General features: G+C 37.6%; 2 protein-coding genes across 5 annotated transcripts in view; one reads left to right on the top strand and one right to left on the bottom strand.

Annotated features, from left to right (window-relative positions):
• CLUH (clustered mitochondria homolog) overlaps nt 1-6,795 on the top strand; it is a 45,533-nt gene extending 38,738 nt beyond the window's left edge. Inside the window, exons 26-27 of one of the 2 annotated variants that reach the window (XR_010886197.1) lie at nt 124-541; nt 6,715-6,795. Coding sequence is in view for 1 of the 2 variants with exons in the window: in XM_067309619.1 (XP_067165720.1) it covers nt 124-292 (169 nt within the window). In the remaining variant the exon portion in view is untranslated. Of the gene's footprint in view, nt 1-123; nt 2,073-6,714 lie in introns of those variants that run through there. The other variant, XM_067309619.1, reaches the window with a different exon arrangement.
• Nucleotides 6,796-8,508: 1,713 nt separating this feature from the next.
• PAFAH1B1 (platelet activating factor acetylhydrolase 1b regulatory subunit 1) overlaps nt 8,509-17,790 on the bottom strand; it is a 37,840-nt gene continuing 28,558 nt past the window's right edge. For all 3 annotated transcript variants that reach the window (XM_067309621.1, XM_067309620.1, XM_013960175.2), the window contains exons 5-11: nt 17,432-17,638; nt 15,994-16,162; nt 13,624-13,726; nt 12,627-12,855; nt 10,853-10,954; nt 10,038-10,194; nt 8,509-8,725 (exon numbers count right to left, since the gene is read on the bottom strand). In XM_067309621.1, coding sequence (XP_067165722.1) covers nt 8,652-8,725; nt 10,038-10,194; nt 10,853-10,954; nt 12,627-12,855; nt 13,624-13,726; nt 15,994-16,162; nt 17,432-17,638 — 1,041 coding nt within the window. In that variant the 3' untranslated portion in view covers nt 8,509-8,651. The remainder of the gene's footprint in view (nt 8,726-10,037; nt 10,195-10,852; nt 10,955-12,626; nt 12,856-13,623; nt 13,727-15,993; nt 16,163-17,431; nt 17,639-17,790) is intronic.

The raw sequence follows: 17,790 nt of genomic DNA, 5'->3' as shown, positions 1-17,790 counted from the left end.
GGCAGGAAGGAGGTAATTGCCAGAAGCACTTCCTAGTTTTTTGAATGCTACCTTTGTCCCTGTGCTCTGCTCTGTTCTTAAAGCTAGTCTAACATTTGCTACCCTTCCTGGTTTCCCCTTCAGCCAAAAAGACTTGGAGAACCTTAAAGCAGAGGTGCAGCGACGGCAGCAACTCCAAGAAAGCATAAAAAGTGGCGAACAGCTGGAACCAGAGGACAAAGCCCTGGAGGAGAAAGAGGCTGAGCCAAGCATGCCTTCTGCTGAGATCCCCTTAACACAGAGCTCTGCTTAATGTGTACCTCGCTTTAAAAAAAAAAAAAAAAAAAAAAAGTTTAAACCACCCTTTTCTGAATCTGAACCAGGGTCTTGGACTCCCCTGGAGCAGCTCCTCCTTTTTTTGACAATGTTATTGCACTGGTACAATTAATACACAATGCAAAGAACTAATCTGAGAAATGTAATCTGTCTGACTGAGCGTGTATCTGCCACGTGAAGGGGGAAGGTGGCCAGGATGCAGCAGCATATGAAAGACCCATCCTAGGTGAGCACAGCCAGAGGCTGTCGTGCCTGCGTGTGTGTGTAAGCGTGCGTGTGCATATCATCAGTTATTTCTACTTTGTACATATGAATTCCAAATGAACTGTCTTGAGGTATATAACATTTCTCAGGTCATTTTTATGTTGACTAAGGACACTGCTTTGCTAAAAACAGTCAACCCCTCCCTCCCCCTCCACTGCTCAGCCTTCTTGTAAAATGTGGATTCTAAGCCAAAAGATTATTTTTTCCCCATCGCTATTCTAATTTGTGCTAAGAAAAACTAAAGCAGCCATATTTGTATTGCTGAGATGATTTAAGCCTGTAACGTGTGTGTATGTAAGTGGGGGAATGTACAGCATTTTCTACATCAGGGTATAGCCATTGGATTCCTTTAACCATTTTTTCTACTTTTGGTTGGCAGGTTGGCTATTTAGTGGGGTTTTTGTAACATTCACATTCTAATTTTCAAGAGATATATAGAGATATATATATATATATACACATATATATGAGAACTTGCAGTTCCACCTCTCTGCTCTGCTTGCAGCCGAGTAACTTAGGGTACTGTAGCCAAAGAGTGAGGGCTTGATGTCAGAAAAAAAAAGCGCACAAACTTCCATTGCAATGGAAACCCCAGTGCCTAGGAGAGGTTGATCATGGCATCAAAAGAGGACTGAACTAAAATGATTCAGTAAGGAAGAATGGCCCTATTAAAATAGGGGGAGAAGAGGGGAGGGAAAGTCAGAAGTAGGGACTTGATCTGATTTGAAAAAGCAACTGTAATACAGAGCTAATCACCTTTAACACGATTGATTGGCAAACTTTACCAGAGTGAATCACTAGTTTCACACAGTCTAAAACTACTAGGCTTTGGGGAAAATTCCCATAGCACTGAGAACTATGGCTAATACCTTCTTAATTCTTTAACTTTTTTTGCACACTGGGTTTGAGATTGTTCCCGGGGAGCTTCCATTGCTGGCAATGGATGTTACTGAAATGGCAGATGCCACTAAATGAATATTGATTCCCCTCTCCCACCACACACACTTCCCATCATGTTTTTAAATAAGTAGAGCATGCTCTTATCTTTACAAAGCAAGTAAGATTTAGCCACTGCAGACCACGGTATGCCGACAGAGTTGAATGTTCTTTTTTTCCAACTAGATCAAGCTGTAGAGCAACTTATGATTGCTAGCTGAAAACCATACTGTGCTGACAAAGGAGTCCAGTCTCTCTCTTTTTTTGTCTGTCATGGATAGTACGCTATGCTAATTTGCATTGCTTCTTTTACTGACCTTCTGGAGAAACAAGTGCTGTCACTGTGCTCTGTACCCTTGGTTTCCTGTACTACATTACAGGTATTTGTAACTCTTGGTGGGGGGGAAGGGAAGGGAAGATGGGGAGCAGCCTCTGAGGTGTTGGAGGTGACAAAGCAGGAGGAGTCTTTACTGCAAAAGAACTTGCTCCTATCAGAAAAATTCTGAATTTCCTGGAAAGCAATCAATAAATGACTACAGTGCATCTTTCTTACAAGATTTTTCTTTTGCTAGTGTCTTTCAGTCCATTTAAGCTTAGCCTTTTAAGCTATATTAGAAGTTTTATCAATTTCTTAAATTTAAGAGCACCATCATCTTCCCCACAACTTCTGTTCTTTTAAGCAGGAGCCAGTAGGAAAGAACAGATACTGATTAATTAGAGGCTTTAAAAACCTTTCTTCCCTCTTCAACAGGGGCTCATGCCCCATTACGCACTCCTGTAACTGCAAACTTTGTTCTTTTCCCTCTGGCACACACTTTTCCCCAGCTCACTTTTCTTAAAGATGCTCAGAAGTAGCATGTGCACCCTGGGTGTTTTACTCGCCTCCTGTTAGACTCAGGGAGACATGGGCAAAACTGGCTGCTCGTGTGGGATCAGCAGGACCAGTGGTGCAGCCTCCTGCATTGGTAAAAGCTCTTATATCATTTTTTTAAAGATGCTTTAGAACATTTCAATAAGCTGCATGGCAAACCTTTTTAGTTTGCAGGCTTGTGTAGTTTAATACCGCCTCCTTTCTACACACCCCTCTTCTCCTGACCTGCTGTAACCAGTCCTTGTGCATAGACCGAGTGGCAGAAACATGCAAGCGCTGGCTAACAAAGCTATACAGCAATAAGCAACTTGAATGCTATCATTTGTTAAATGCAATTATTTAACAACATAAGCTGTCTATTTCTCTGCACCTCTTCTTGACTTTGATGAATCAAGTACCTGACAACACCCCCAGTTTTAAAAGAAAAGTTAACTTAGAAGGATCTGACTCAAGCTTGCACTGAAGATGCACCAGATCAAGAAGTTTAAGAAACTGAATGCAGCTCTCCCAGACCCGGACTAACTTACATCTGTTAGGCCAACTAACTTACTTAATAATATATACAATTACATTTAGTCCACCTTCTCATGAGATTAAATCTATTCATAGCTGGACCAAACAGGATTTAACAGGCCATATATGTATATATCAAGCAGAACTACTGAGCCTCCTCTATTCAGATAACTGTATGGCAATTCTGGTAAAAAATAACTGCAGCAAAATGGAGTTATTACATCAGAGAAAGATTAAAAACAGCAGCAATCCTGAAGGAGGCATATAGAAAAACATACCTATTTTTATCCTCCTTGCTTTCTTTCCTGCCAAAGTAACTTCCAGGATTTGAAGTCATCAGACACCACGACATAAAAGACAGAAGCTTTAGTTTTCAGAAGAGTCACCAGTTAAACCTTAACTGCATTGAGCATTTGTACTATGTTTAAGGAGAAGCCTACTCAGTTGAATAAACTACCTTCCCAACATCAAACAAAATTCCTATATGTTTGTAATTCCTTTTCACATTCAACCCCGCCATCTACTGAAAAACGTAGTAATATCCTTCAGCCTCCTTTGCAAATAAACAGCTAATGGAAACTAGTCTCACACACTTACTTACAAAGCTCCTGTCAGTAAGGCACTCAAGGCACAAGTGACATAAGTCACAACACTGAAGTGGAAAATGAAATTCTTCAATTAGTCCTCTTGGCAATTCACATTTTAGTATTATCTCACATCTGATAAACTTACTATAGTCTCAGAGCTGTAAGAGGCCTTCCTTTAAAATCTTCATCTGAAGACAGCAGGTCAAATATCATGGTCAAGATCACATCCTTGCTGCTCTAATCAATGAAGAAATGTATATTTCTGTTTTAGTTCACTGACCCTCTTACAAGCAGCTTTCAGTGCATTAAGGCCAGGTCCCAGGAAAGACGAGTAAACTACACACCGAACGAGACCTATCGGTACGAAAACAAAAGCTGAAGTAGTGTCGCCAGTGTCTCAGTACTCCATGCCTGCACCTCCAAAATACAAATTTTTTTTGCCTGAGAAAGCAGAGATAAATTACTCCAATGTCGAATTACTGTGAAAGGATTCACCTAAGAATGCAACCTTCAGTGTTAACAGCTCCAGCTGGACTGCATAAAGAAATGGTGGAAGCTGGTTCTCATTAGGTCTTTTGCCATTTTTAAGGTTCAAGGTAAGAGGGAAAAGGAAGAATCCTCCTCAGACACCGCAGTTGGCTGGGCAAGTTGCAGAAAGGTAGCGATCAGTCTACTGAAGCCATTCAGGCTTAACACCGCTAGCTTTTACTGCTGGCTACATGAAAACTTGAGATTTTGGTAGAAGAGCAGGGGAGGGACCTCCCCTCGCCCACCCCGTCACGGACAGTAAAGGGACAGCAGCTACCTGGAGCTTCCACGCGCTTTGTTCAAACAGCTTCTTCTCTACCGTGATTCCGTAACAAAACGGAGTTCTCCAGTACAAGACACTCGCTTCTGCCTAACACATTGTATAAATTATGCTCCAAGTGTACTGCTACTGAAAATCTTATTCTTAGAAACGTTTACATAACCAATCTTAAAAAAAAGACAAAGTCTATTAAACAAATAGTTTCCCTTATACATAGACTGTCTCCAGTACGATCCATTACTGTAACACAGTCACACGAGAGCATTTCAAACTGAAGTCCCACAGAGACTTCAGGGAAAGATACAACAGAAGTAACCCAATAAAGCAGGGTGAACAACAGCACCCTCTTGTTTAGCGAGAGAGAAGCAAGAAAACAACATTCAACACAGCATTAAAAATGACAATCTTCTAAGACCACATATGAAACTTTGGCTTATTAAATCTGCAATAAAATAAACAATTCATTTTACCGTATTTATAAACACAACCTTAGAGCATTCTAACTGTAACCAACTGCCTTAAAAATGCTTCATATTTCTTAGTCAAGCATATTTTGAATTAAAATTAGCTAAAACACAGATGTGGAGCAAAATCTGAAGGGTGAAACACCAGTAGCTTTTTTCAAAATAGTTTTAATTCTTGCATCCAAGGAAACAAAAACACATCTAGTTTTATATGCATTTAATAGTTTACCAATTGGTACAATAAGATTTTTTTAATATGCAGAAAACATGAATAAATTTTGTTTTACACAGTCTGAGAGCAACAAATCTTACTGTAAAACACAGAGCAGTATTATATACATTCCTTTACTGATTTTTTTTTTTTTAAATTGTGTCAATATCTTCAGTTAACTCCTACAGTCTGGGAACTGTTTTCTCCAATTGCAACCTCTAACATCGTTCTTATGAAAAAAATTCGACGTTTGCCTTCATGTCAATGTCAGGATCAACTTCTAAAACTTGAAGATTTTGCTAACTTATCTTCAGAATGAACTTGGGGAAGCCTGAGGAATAGGTAGGACAGGAAAGCAGCTACTTACATGACACAGTGGAAAGATAAAAGGCCAGTTAAATCCAGTTGTGACTTGTAAATCCAACTCAACCTTCCCCACACCTAATTTTTTTTCCTACCATTTTATACATGTATTTTATTTGCTAAAAGATTCTTGGTATTGACTTTAAATACACTGGACTTTATGCACAGCTTGAGAGCAAATAACTCATTCTAAGTGCGTTTTTCCTCCACTCAACTCAGCATTTTTATATTCAAATCATTAAAAGGATTATCAAGCCACCACTGTCTACAAAAACAAAGTATAATCTTTTTCTTTTAAATAGCTTTCATGCGAGTCAAAAGCTATTTAAGAGTGATATTATCAGGCAGTTCACAAAAACAGGAGGAGGCAAACAGGAGAAGCAGGGTACTGACAGTATAAGTAGACTGGGCCTGGTGAGTCTATAGCCAAAGCTTTCAAAATACTACAGTGCTCCACAGCCCTTGGACAACTTGCTAGCAACTAGTTTTTTTTTTTCTTTTTTCTTTTTTTCTCCTTTTTAATTAGTGCCCCGGGCACATCATTGGTCACACCATACACAAAAGCAGGACGGTTTTTTAATCTTCTAAAGTGCAAGATGCTATAAAAGATCAACTTCCAGATTATGTCTAAACCACAATAAATGTTGCACTTTTTAGAATGCATCTAAGACTTCCTGGGCACATTACATTAGTGTGGCACTGGAATGTCTGTCTGTTTTCACATCAAAAAAAATCTGTATTGTCTATTTAGTAACACAGTTTCTATAGAGGTTTTTTTTTTTTTTTAAAGCAACGCCAATTTTAGTAAGGAAAGTGACAAAGCAGCAGCGAACCTCTTAAACCCTCCAATAATTTATTTTGTAATCCAAACCAGTAACCTCATTATTGTATTTATCACAGGAAAGGCACAGGATTAGACAGCTGACAGAAAACCTTGCAAATAGTGAAAAAGTTCAACACAGTGTAGTATCAAGGAGCAACACTGCAGGAAACACAAATCCAACTCCTGTGTTGTGGCTTTCACTTTTTTTTTTTTTTTTTTTTGTCTTAAACAGGGCTTTAACTTTTGATCCATTCAGGACCATCCCTGAGATTATTCACTGCTTGGTAAAGGAGAAGGTTGCAAATTGCAATGTAAAAGTACTTGGCAGGGTGTTTCCTACAAGCAATTAAAATGCTGCTTACGTAACTTTAGTTAGTTGTCTGCCTTGTAAACAGTTGTATGCTAAGGGAAAAAAATGCAGTGGACAATTTCCACTTAATAGGTACCTTTAATTTCTCATTCATGTTTATGAATTATGTACACAAGTGTGGCTTACTTTATACGTAAAGTTTCTAGGTCCTATCGGGAATTAAAGTGATGTATTACTTTACAATTGCAGATGCACTGAGGAATTTTGAGATGCACTATATTACCCGGAGGTCTCAAAGAGCAGCAAATTGTTCCAGCCCAAACAGCTAACAGAGAAAAAAGATACTTTATCTGTGCATGCTTAACTGTGGAAACACACACTTAAAATTATACAAGCCACTGGATTTAAGAGACTAGCCTGAATCTTAGCCTGGCTCCGAAAGCCCCACGCGTTACAACTCCACTTCTCCACCCCTTCCCAGAGGCAAGTCGATGCAAGAAGCCCAGGCTGAAGCCCCTTCCCTCCCGCAGAGGAGCGGGTCCTTCTCCGGGCGACTGTAGGAAACTAACCCCCAGCCCTCACCATGTCTTAGTGCGCACGCCCTCCAACCGACCGATGCTGGTCACGGATTATTTTTAAAAGGGACAGTTTTAAAAGCCATGTATTAAACAAAATGAATAAAATAAAGAGCAAATTCACCTGTTAAAAATGTCAGACTGGTACTTCATTATATTGTAAATTTTAAAGTGGATTTTTAAAAAGACCTGGTTAGTTCAATAAGTATTGGAACTCTTAATTATCTACAATGGAATTTGTCACAAAAATGCTGATTAAAATATTCATTTATAATATCTTCATTCACTTCAGATCAAAATATGTAACTTTAGGGATATGCAAATTAAAAACTGTATACACCAAACAATGTAAATACTAATTACCAAATCAGGCTTTTTTCTTTCTTTTCTTTTCTTTTTTTTTTTAATGTTTACTTGATAGCATCATTCCCACACATGGACTGTTCAGGTGTTTTTTAAAAGCTTGTATCAATTTGAATCTGCCATTATAATCTGATGCACAAGGTTTTTAGTGCTTTCTTTAAAGCATTTAAATACTGTATCCCAAGATATTTCTCAATATGCAAACCAAAGTAAGTTTTTATTCAAGCCGCATTATGTTTTCAAGGTATATATAACCTCATTTTCAAAAGGGTTTCCAAGGAGGCACTAAAGAAATGAAGAAACCTTTCTACACCCCAGCCTCCTGCATGTGAATATAAGGGAAGTGTACTTTGATACTGTTGTGTAATGAGAATTGCACATTTCTAACAAACATTGAAAGCAAACAAGCAAGTTGTACCATGGCAGTCATTTGGGAGATTAAGCTCTATTGGAAATTAGATCACTAAATTCTAGTGGGATGGACAACTCCTCCTGGAAGTTTGTCTAGCATAAAAAAAATTAAACTTAGTTTAACAGCACAGCTTAACCATTGCATGACCAAATAAAAAATAAATACATTTATCACATCAGCTGCTACTAAGATTTGTTGTCTTATTTCAGGTTTACAGTTAGTTATATAAATATACCAACCCTTGTGTGATAGGAGGCCAAAACAAGTGTATTCTGTTGATTTGGCAAATGTTTCATGACAAATATTCCAAAGTTTAATTAATTTCCATTAATTACATATAAGGTTCAGAAGATTCTGAATTGCAGCCTTATTATCTAGTATCCTTAGAGAAGATTTATTAAGCACACTTAAGTGATGTTACATAGATACACATTTCTGAAAGAGCCCTACAAAACTTTTCCCAAATGAGGTCACCAATTCAGGCACCAACAGACAGCAGAAAGAAAAACAGGTATAATTATCCGACATAGAACGACACTGTCAACTATTCAGTTAAGTGCCCTATTTCAATTATCCAACTTCTGCCTTCTTAGGTCTGATGTGACCAATGCCAGCCCATGTTCTTAAACCTATGGTACTTCTAGACAACGTATGTAAATTTACAGTATACAATTTGGATTCACCATGCATGAATACTTTGTGTGTAACATTTAATAAGCTCAATCTACATCCAGAATAATTTACATGAAAGGACAATATTTATTTAAACAGAGCTCAATGGGTAACCATGGTATCTGAGTGCATCCAGAGGAAAAAGGGGTCAAATGTGAATTCAATCAACGGCACTCCCACACTTTTACTGTTTGATCTACACTTCCAGTAACCACATATGGTGCCGTCTTGTGGAAATCTGTGAGGAAAGAAAAGCTTATGTTAAGGAGGAATGCAACCATTTACTATTTTCCACTCTCGCTGAAAGTCACTACTTCAAAAAAAAAATATATATATATATAAAAAGATACTGACTCAAAGACTAAGCTAAGCTCTGCATGTCAGTAGTTTTGAAGGCAGATTTTCTAATGGTAAAATTTTCTGTAACAGGAAAATATATTTTCAGTTCAGTTACAAAGGATCTTATCTGGATTTCTTTTCCATCAAAAGTTATAAAAGAGGAATCTCAAATATATCAAATTGATAAAGCCCTTGAACTTTGTTTATTTACATATGAAGGTATTCAAGAAGCAGAAGTTAAGAAATTTAAGCTTTTCTTCTTACAGTAGACAATACTGGCCATGAGATGATATTTCAAAAACTTAAAACTTACTTTTTTTAAACAAGATCCCAAAATATTTCATATATGCAAATCAATTTTGGACTGGGTCCACAGACAGTACTGGGAAATCTAAGCAAGAGGAACTAGAAAGCCTCATTGTTTAGAAAAGGTTCGGCAAATCAATCCTTAAACTGAAGCAGCCAATTCCAAGAGTCTAATACTAACAGTTTAATGTTCTTCAACTTGGAACTTTTCTTTGCCCCCTATTATTCAACAGGCTTCAATAATTTAAGAGTAAAGTTAATTCAGAAACCCTGTATTCAAGAAGAATTTGATTAGAAAACCTTAGCAGCCCATGTCAGGTCCACTGCTAACCTAACTTAGACAGCTTCACTGAATAAACTAGAAACTACCAGTGGAGAATGGAGAAAGAAACAATACAGAGGATTCCAGAGTAAAGCTAGTTTTGTTGAGTGGGGGCTTTTTTGTGTGTTTTTGCTTTTGGGGGTTTTGTTTTGTTTTGCCATGGCAGAGGGAAACTAACATCTATCAATATCCAGTAATACTAAAGAGAAATACCCATGAATTTGGAGTAACAGTTTTTCTGACTTTTTTGCCCCCTCCTTCCCCCTTCCTTTTTTTGTGGGCTGACAAGCATTTATAATACAACATTCCTCCACATCCCCACACACTCAGTGGTGAAAGGTTACAGAACACTCTTGCAGTTAATTTCTTTATCCTCTGTGCAACACTGGCAACAGAAATGGAAAATCCACAGCACTTGAGATTCGTACCTGCCCTTATTTGACTAAAATACACATAACACAGAAACTCACTGGGTTCCCAAATGTGAATATCTAGCCTGGTGCTCAACTTGAGTTGGTGAAGAGGATGTAGAAAAAAATTGCATCTCTAGTTCTCTATTTTGCAGTAAGAGAACAATACATACCCAAAGAGGTAACAAAGTGTTCGTGCGCATTGAGGGTTTTCATGCATCGTTTGTTCTTGAAGTCCCAGACACGTAGAGTCTTGTCATCAGCACAGCTCAAAATAAATTTTCCCCCAGAATGGAACAGAACGCCACGTACCCAGTTATCATGGCCCACCTTACACACAAGGAGAAATCGGTGAACAGAAGCATGTTTTAAGGCTTCATCTACAATTTATACTACGGCAAACCGAGTAACAACATTCCCTGTTTCTGCAACAGTAATGTTTAGCTTTCTAAAACCTACTAAATTTCAAAGCTTATCTTCAGTTTCTATTATTACAGTCCATCAGTGCTACCAACAATGCGAGCTCCTGTCCTTGAGGGCAAGCAAACAGCAGCCCTCATGTGATCTGCACTGGGTTCTGCTCCCCACCCCAACAGCTATTCTCCAGCCTGAATGCAGGCGGCAACACGGCAGCCCGTAGCCTGCCAGCACTGGGAACACGAGCACACTACAAGAACAGGACAATTTTTAAGACAGAAATCTGAAAGTTAGGAGCATTTAGGTTCCAAACAAACCAAGTTATTCATCCCAAAAACTATGCCACAGTGTTCCAGCATCTGTAATATGGATGTTGAGATTACTTAGTATTTCTTAGCAACAACAAAAGCTGAACTATAGAAGTCATTATAACTGCGTATTTACAGCATTTATAATATTTCAATGAGCCTGGCAACTCTTCAAAACGTGAAGAACATGTAAGAGAGTTCATTCCATTAAACTGCTGTTACATACGCAGCTATCACCACCAGAAAAGCCCCAATAAACTTACAAGTGTCATAAGGCACATGCCAGTGCTAATGTCCCACATCTTAATGGTCTTGTCTCTGGATCCAGACAACAGAAAAGGCCCAGGCTTGCCACTCTTCTTAGTCTACAGAAAAATATGTTTTAAGTTACAGCATTTATCAGGTTAAAAAAATAAGGAGATTTATTAGTAGGAAAATTAGATCATATGACAACTTATAACTAATAAAAACACAATGCCCTAGTTGAGATTCAAAGATTGTTACTAACACTAGGAGAAACAGGCAAAAAATGAAAGGAATTAAACAATCTGTTGAAAGAGTGGTTCTATTTCCTGCTGGTATACCAAGCCAAACCTTACTTTGAAACCAAACTTGCCTACTGCAAGACACCCTCTTTTAACACGGTGGTAGATACAGTTCAGTTAGAGATTCAGACAACTCAGGACAAAGAACATAAAGTTCAGACATACCTTTGTGTGCTCATTCTTCACAAAAAGTAAGAATGTTTGAAAAGTCCCTACTCTGAACTTATTCTGTTTGTAATCATGCAAAGTATGAATGAAAGATTTCATTCTCAGAACTTGAAATGTTTCAGTTATGAAGTTAATGTTAACTTGCTTCTTGTTCAAAACTAAATACTGTAATGTGATGTATGTAGTTGATCAGACCAGCAGAGGGCAGGGGAGACACCACTTCAGATAATTACCACTGCAAGAGGAAGTGAATATTTGGAATTTAATTATTTTTAATAAAAAGGTTGTAAGGATCTTTTCAGTCAAGTTTTGCTTGCATCCCTAAATAATCTGTAAAATCCATCACTTGGCAAGTCACAGTATGTCTTCAGTGTATCTACTTTTCCCTTTTAGTTCACATTCACCTATAACAAGGTTACATAAAACTTCTTCTCAAAGGTCAAGCAGGTCTTTGAAAATACTTTCAACATAATACATGATATGACAAAGTATTATTAGCACAGCTAATTGGGTAAAAATGACCACTGCCTATATGAAGTCAATTCTAAGGCTGGTTTGGCCACTAGACTTCAAACTTCCTAACACTGACCAGAAAAGAGGTTATTCGTTTTGATTTTTTTTTGGGGGGGGGGGGGAATGCTCATTTTTAAAATGGATTTACTTCTTTTCTACCCGCTTTTCCTCTTGCTCTTTTTTCTACTCCCTTTTTGTCATCCATAAAAGGAAATTTTGCTGACCCTTAGTCAGCCTTCCTTAAAGATTTGGTAATAGAACCAGAGAACATGTACACACCATCATACGAATGGGGATTTTTAAGAATGCTTTCTACTATCATTAACTTTGTACACTAGGAAACTGAAGTCAAAGCTTAATTTGAGTGCAATAACATTCTGTATAACACCCAAGGCAGCTTCATTTCTGCACTGCCGGCTCACTGCTACCCCCACCCTTCATCTCCTACATACCCTTATCATAATCTTCAAGTTATGTCAAATAAGCTACCTCCCATCATTCTTTGACAAAATATGTGAAAGTGGCCCCATCCTCACCCTTCTCAGAAACAGAGCATCTCTCTAAACTTCACTTCCACCAGTGCAAAGGCAGGCTTCCACTGTTAAACCAGGAAAGTATGGATGCCATGAAGCCAAGATGTGGGATTAACAGTACCCCAGACATACTCAGGAAAGGACTCATACACCTGCTATACCTGCCAAGTACTTTGAAAACAGAACTTAGTAATTTCAGTACTATTCAGTAAGTTACATATACAGCATAGACAAAATCTGACTGGTATGTGCATATTTATTGGCATTGGAAACACTACCTCTGATCCCGTAGCTTCTGATATGGTGGAGTATGAGCTCTCAGGAGCCCAGGAAATGCACTCTACCACATGCTCATGTTCTCGGAGCTCAGCTTTGCATTCCTTTGTCGCTACCACCCAAACACGCACTGTCTGGTCATTAGAACAGCTGGCAATTAAGGTGCCATCCTGGTTAGGCCGCACCATGCGCACCCATTCTCTGTGTCCCGTAAAAGTCTTCACACAATAACTATTTAAAAAGGAGAAATATAGCATGACTCAATTAACATTGCAATAAAACTACTATATGTACACCTTTGAAATGTAAGGACACTGGATCTCCTCTTAGAAGTTAAGATATGCTATTTTAGAAAGCATGTATCAATCCTGGCTGATGATGTACAAGACCATAAAACCATCAATTCATGGATAGGGAGATCACCAGATGAGGAAAAAAGAGGCAGTTAAGAACAAGTAAACACTTGATAAGGTAGAAAACAGTAGGGCTGGGGCAGGGGGGGATGACAGCTTGCATTAAGTAGCTATTTAAGAACAAGTCAAGATTTACAGGCAATTCAGATAGCCTTCACCAACAACTCTAAACAAATTGATGGATCAAAGATACTAATGAAGAATGAAATAACCAATAAGGCAAAAATCAGAGGCGACACCTTGATCTGTACCAAGAAAGGCAGCAGACATTGCCTCCCTCGTCTCATGCTCCCCTTAAACTTGTGGTTAATCACTGCATTTATATTCATATCCAGTCTTGAGTCATGGTGCTATACCTTTATAACTCCCATAAAGCCAGTTACTTTTAATTAGTGGCTACCAAAAGACTAAGCTTAATGATTTAAAGCAGAATCCTTCAGTTGTTGATTATGAAGGGCATGATACTATATCTCAATTCTTGAATGTCAGCAAGACATTTTTTGTTGTATGTGGTTCCACTTCCTATTAAAAAGTGGTTTATGTTTGTTTTCTTTAGATGGCAATGTTTAATCAGAACTGTACTTACCCTGTTTGGACTTCCCACATTTTGATAGTTTTATCCCTTGAGGCAGAAACTATATGATCTCCATTGGGCATGATGGCTACTGAAGAAACATTATGATCATGACCTAAAAACAAAATCAAATTTTTAATAAGTGATACTCTAATATTGTTTTACACAGCACACAGGATCTAGTATTTATTTTTCCTGAGCAACTATCTACAGCAGCAGCCTGCAGTGCATGTTCTGTAGGATAACCTTTACATGTAAACTTGAGGTTTTATGAAAGAATCATTTACGATTTTAGAACCACAGAGTCCAGCCATTGAACATCATTTGGGACTGTTTCAAAAATTTCTTCTAAAGCTGTTGCAAAATCATCTACTCACCATTATGCAAGTGATGCTTTTATAGTTAAAAGCTGGTACAGTTTAGAAGACAGAGCTACTACCATGACTGTATTTAAAATTATCAAAATTAAGTCTGATTACAGCACTCTGATGCATTATACAGAAGATGTTTCAAAGGAAAACAGGTCTTCAGTGAGACAGCATGCCAAACCTCACTGCAGAAGCTTAATTCTAAAAGAATTATTATTTCCACACATCTGATATTAAAGTACTGACAAAATACTGTACTGCACTGGTTCCAAGAACCAAATAAGAATTAACTGTATATACATGATAGCAGCTTCTACAACTGTTGAGAGGTCTAAGAGGAAGAAGATCAATGCTGATACAGAAAAAAGCATTTTGATCATTTCCTCACCAAACTCCTATGACCTCATGTATGTGGTTTCAGCTCTTGACTTTATTCATCCCACACATGCAATGGGACTTATGATATATAAGGGAGTCAAGCACATTCTGTAAAGAGAATTCATTTCCAAAATTACAAATTTTACAAATAATTAAAACTTATAACTCCCCAAGTGACAAACATTAGAATTAACTCTTTGAAAAATTTACTTTATACAGAACAAATTGGTGGGTGCGGTTTCTTTGAGAAGTCTACATACAAGCTTGACTATAACAATTATACATAATTCAAGCAGTATCTCTTACTTTTAGTTCTGCAATTGTTCCTACTTAAGGTGCTGGGATTAGAAATTAATCTTGAGATCAGTAGTTTAGGGTATATATAATATTTCAAATTAAAGGCATTGAACAGCTTCCTCTGCTCATCTGTAAATCTGAGGTGCTCCCTTCAAAAAAGTTATATCCAGTAAGCTCACTAATAAGGTTTTATTATTTTATTTTTTATTGGCAGCTACATTACACCTTGCAAGCCATGTACCTGTGATGTGTAATTTCAGTTTTCATTTCCACCTTTTCACTAAGAACTCAGAGCACTTGATGAACTCCTACTAAAAAGTAACCACATCAGTGATTAGGTATCTTAAGTGTTGGAGAATATTAGTTTCAGTGCAAGTACTGTACTTTAACTGTTCACTGAAAAGATATTTCTTCAAGTAAAATGGAAAAAAAAAACAACTGGCGAAACACATGAAACTATTTGACCCATGTTCATATTACAACATCCAGTTCATAGAAAATGTGCACTCTGCATGTGTGTTCATATGAACAGGAATGCTCAAGAACTACAGAAAAAGGAACTCAAGCACTGCTTTATTTTCTTGCTCTCAGCCAGTTGAATACTGTGTTCCAGTGCAAAGTTTATTCTTCCTCTAGAATGATATCCAGCAGTGTTTAAAGAAGCGCACACACAAAAGTCAACCCCTTTCTATTTTCTTTGGTATATGTGTGCACATATTTATTTTCTACATTAAGTCTTAGACATGACATTCTCTATTCCTACTATTTCTACAACAAAGATAGATATCAAAAGCAAGAAGTGAGATGAACAGCAGTATAAAAATGCTTTTACATCAAAACTATAGAGTTGTTATCAATATCTGAATTTCACAGGTGCTTGTTTTACTTTCTCTCCCATTTTTCCTATGGCTTTTGAGTCTAATGCAAAGGGCTTGTTCATTTGATGTCAGACAAAGATGAAGCAAAAGACTGCACATGAGAATGGTGCAGAAGAAGGTAATTTAACTGATTTGAGGGCTTGAGCATTTAATTTTTAGTGCAAAACCCATTTAACTGCCATTTCACTTCCAGATCATTATGGGATATTTTCCACAACATCACACATAGCAGATTCGAGATGCTATTTCACTCCACAGACACTGAGTATATATTTTATTTACAGAGCACTAAAAGCATGAAGATATTCCCCTTTCTTTTGGGCAATACTCTGGTTTATATCCCCTTTCCACATGAGCAGTCCCCTCCTGGATAAAACAAACAAAAAAAACCCAAACAAACAAACACGCCCACCAACCCTCTTCACTTTACAGACTGCTAAATCAACTCCTTTATATCTTACCATGCATAGTTCTGATGCACTCAAAGCCCTGGAAATCCCATAGCTTAATGGTCATATCAGCAGAACAGGAGGCCAATAGTTTGCCAGTGTGGTCAAAGGAAATATCCTGCACAGAGTCTGTATGCCCCTTAAGGGTTCGTTCAAAGTCTCCTGTCTCATAATCCCACACCTGACAAGCAAACAGAAAATCTGTTAACAGCAACCTATTACTTGTTGTTTTCTTCAGCCTTACATTTGCACTCTGCAGGCCAGTCTGGCACCTTATTCAATAATTAATTGAGCAAGGGACAAAGGAAGACTGCCCTAGAAAAGCCTTACAACATAGAAGAATAAGCACTATATTTTACATGATTTTGTTACTTACACATTAATTGAATTCATATATCTTAAACTATTGTTTCAGCTAACTTCAAATGTTATAAATATAGCAGGAAAATAGGTTCTATTGTATTTTAAGGGTCTTAACACCCCAAAACCTTAAAAATAAAGGATACAGATTCAGAAAACACTGGACAGAATGAAAACCACTTTGTACAGATTGTTTCTATACATCCCTTTCTATACCAGTTCCCTAACTCCAACAATGCAGCCAGGTTTCAGTTAGCAGGGAAAATATCTTCTTTGGTAATCCCCCTCCTTTTTCCCCCTCAAGCTTTACCATGGCTCAAGAATTTGTTTACTGCCTTAGAACCAAACAGCAAATATTCTACCTACTGGAAACCAATATTCAGAACACACTAGTTTATGAATGATAATCCAAATCACTTCTAAGAGTTAATATTTGACATGCAGACATTAGCTAGATTACAGAATTTGTCAGAGATTAAATAAACATTTGTAGTTAATAACTACAAGAAAGCGTGAAGTTCCCATTCTCACCTCCTAATTAAGTCAGTCTTCTATCATCTAACCACAGACAAAAGCTTTTGAAACAAAACATGCTCCTACAGATTTTACTGTGGGTGTCCCTCAAGCACAAAATTAGACATTTCATTTTAAATAATGGAAAAAGAGAAATTGATCCCCTCAATAGATTTCACTGGCAAAACAAAGCTTATACTATTGGGAATGTGACTGAGTCAGAAATGGTGCTATGCAGCTCAAATTCAAGAACAAGGAAATTCATCCAGGGTTTCCTTAAGAGGAAGCAAAGAATAAACAAAAACAATTAGGTTCCTCTAACATCTAACGTGCACACACACACACTTGTCTAGTCCTTATTCCACATTACCTTAAGTATTTTTCTCAAGTTAAAGGATAGTAAAATACTCTTGAAGCTATTAATTGGACCAATGCAAAACTAAAATTTGTCGATTGCACAGGGAATCACACTTGAACCTGAAACAACCTTCAGTCAATACTATGCATGTTCAGTTTCAAATGCTGATGTTACATATTAAAGTCAGAGGATGTATAATTTTCTGTAGCAAGCACATACCTTTATTGTGGCATCCTCTGAAGCAGAGACCATAACACTGAAAACTGGATGGAAAATTACTCGAGTGACAGGACTCCTATGTCCACTCAATGCATACTTCTCTGGAGGACGGGGAATCCACTCTTTAGGGTCTCGTTTCTGACCAAGAGGTCCACCTGATGTAAATTCTTCCTTAGCTTCATTCAGCTTCGATTCTAATTCCATAACCTAAGTTTATGAGTTTTAAAGAGATTGTTTATTTTTCAGTCTTACAATAAGGTCTACCTCACCTTCAGTCATTAACAGTCTAAATACCAACAGGCTCCCCAAAATCATAGCAAAGACTGCAGAGATCCAAATCAATTACTGACACTCAGTAG

This window comes from Apteryx mantelli, chromosome 22 (assembly GCF_036417845.1).
Source record: "Apteryx mantelli isolate bAptMan1 chromosome 22, bAptMan1.hap1, whole genome shotgun sequence".
NCBI classification, from domain to species: domain Eukaryota; kingdom Metazoa; phylum Chordata; class Aves; order Apterygiformes; family Apterygidae; genus Apteryx; species Apteryx mantelli.
This window is presented reverse-complemented; position numbering and strand designations above follow the sequence as displayed.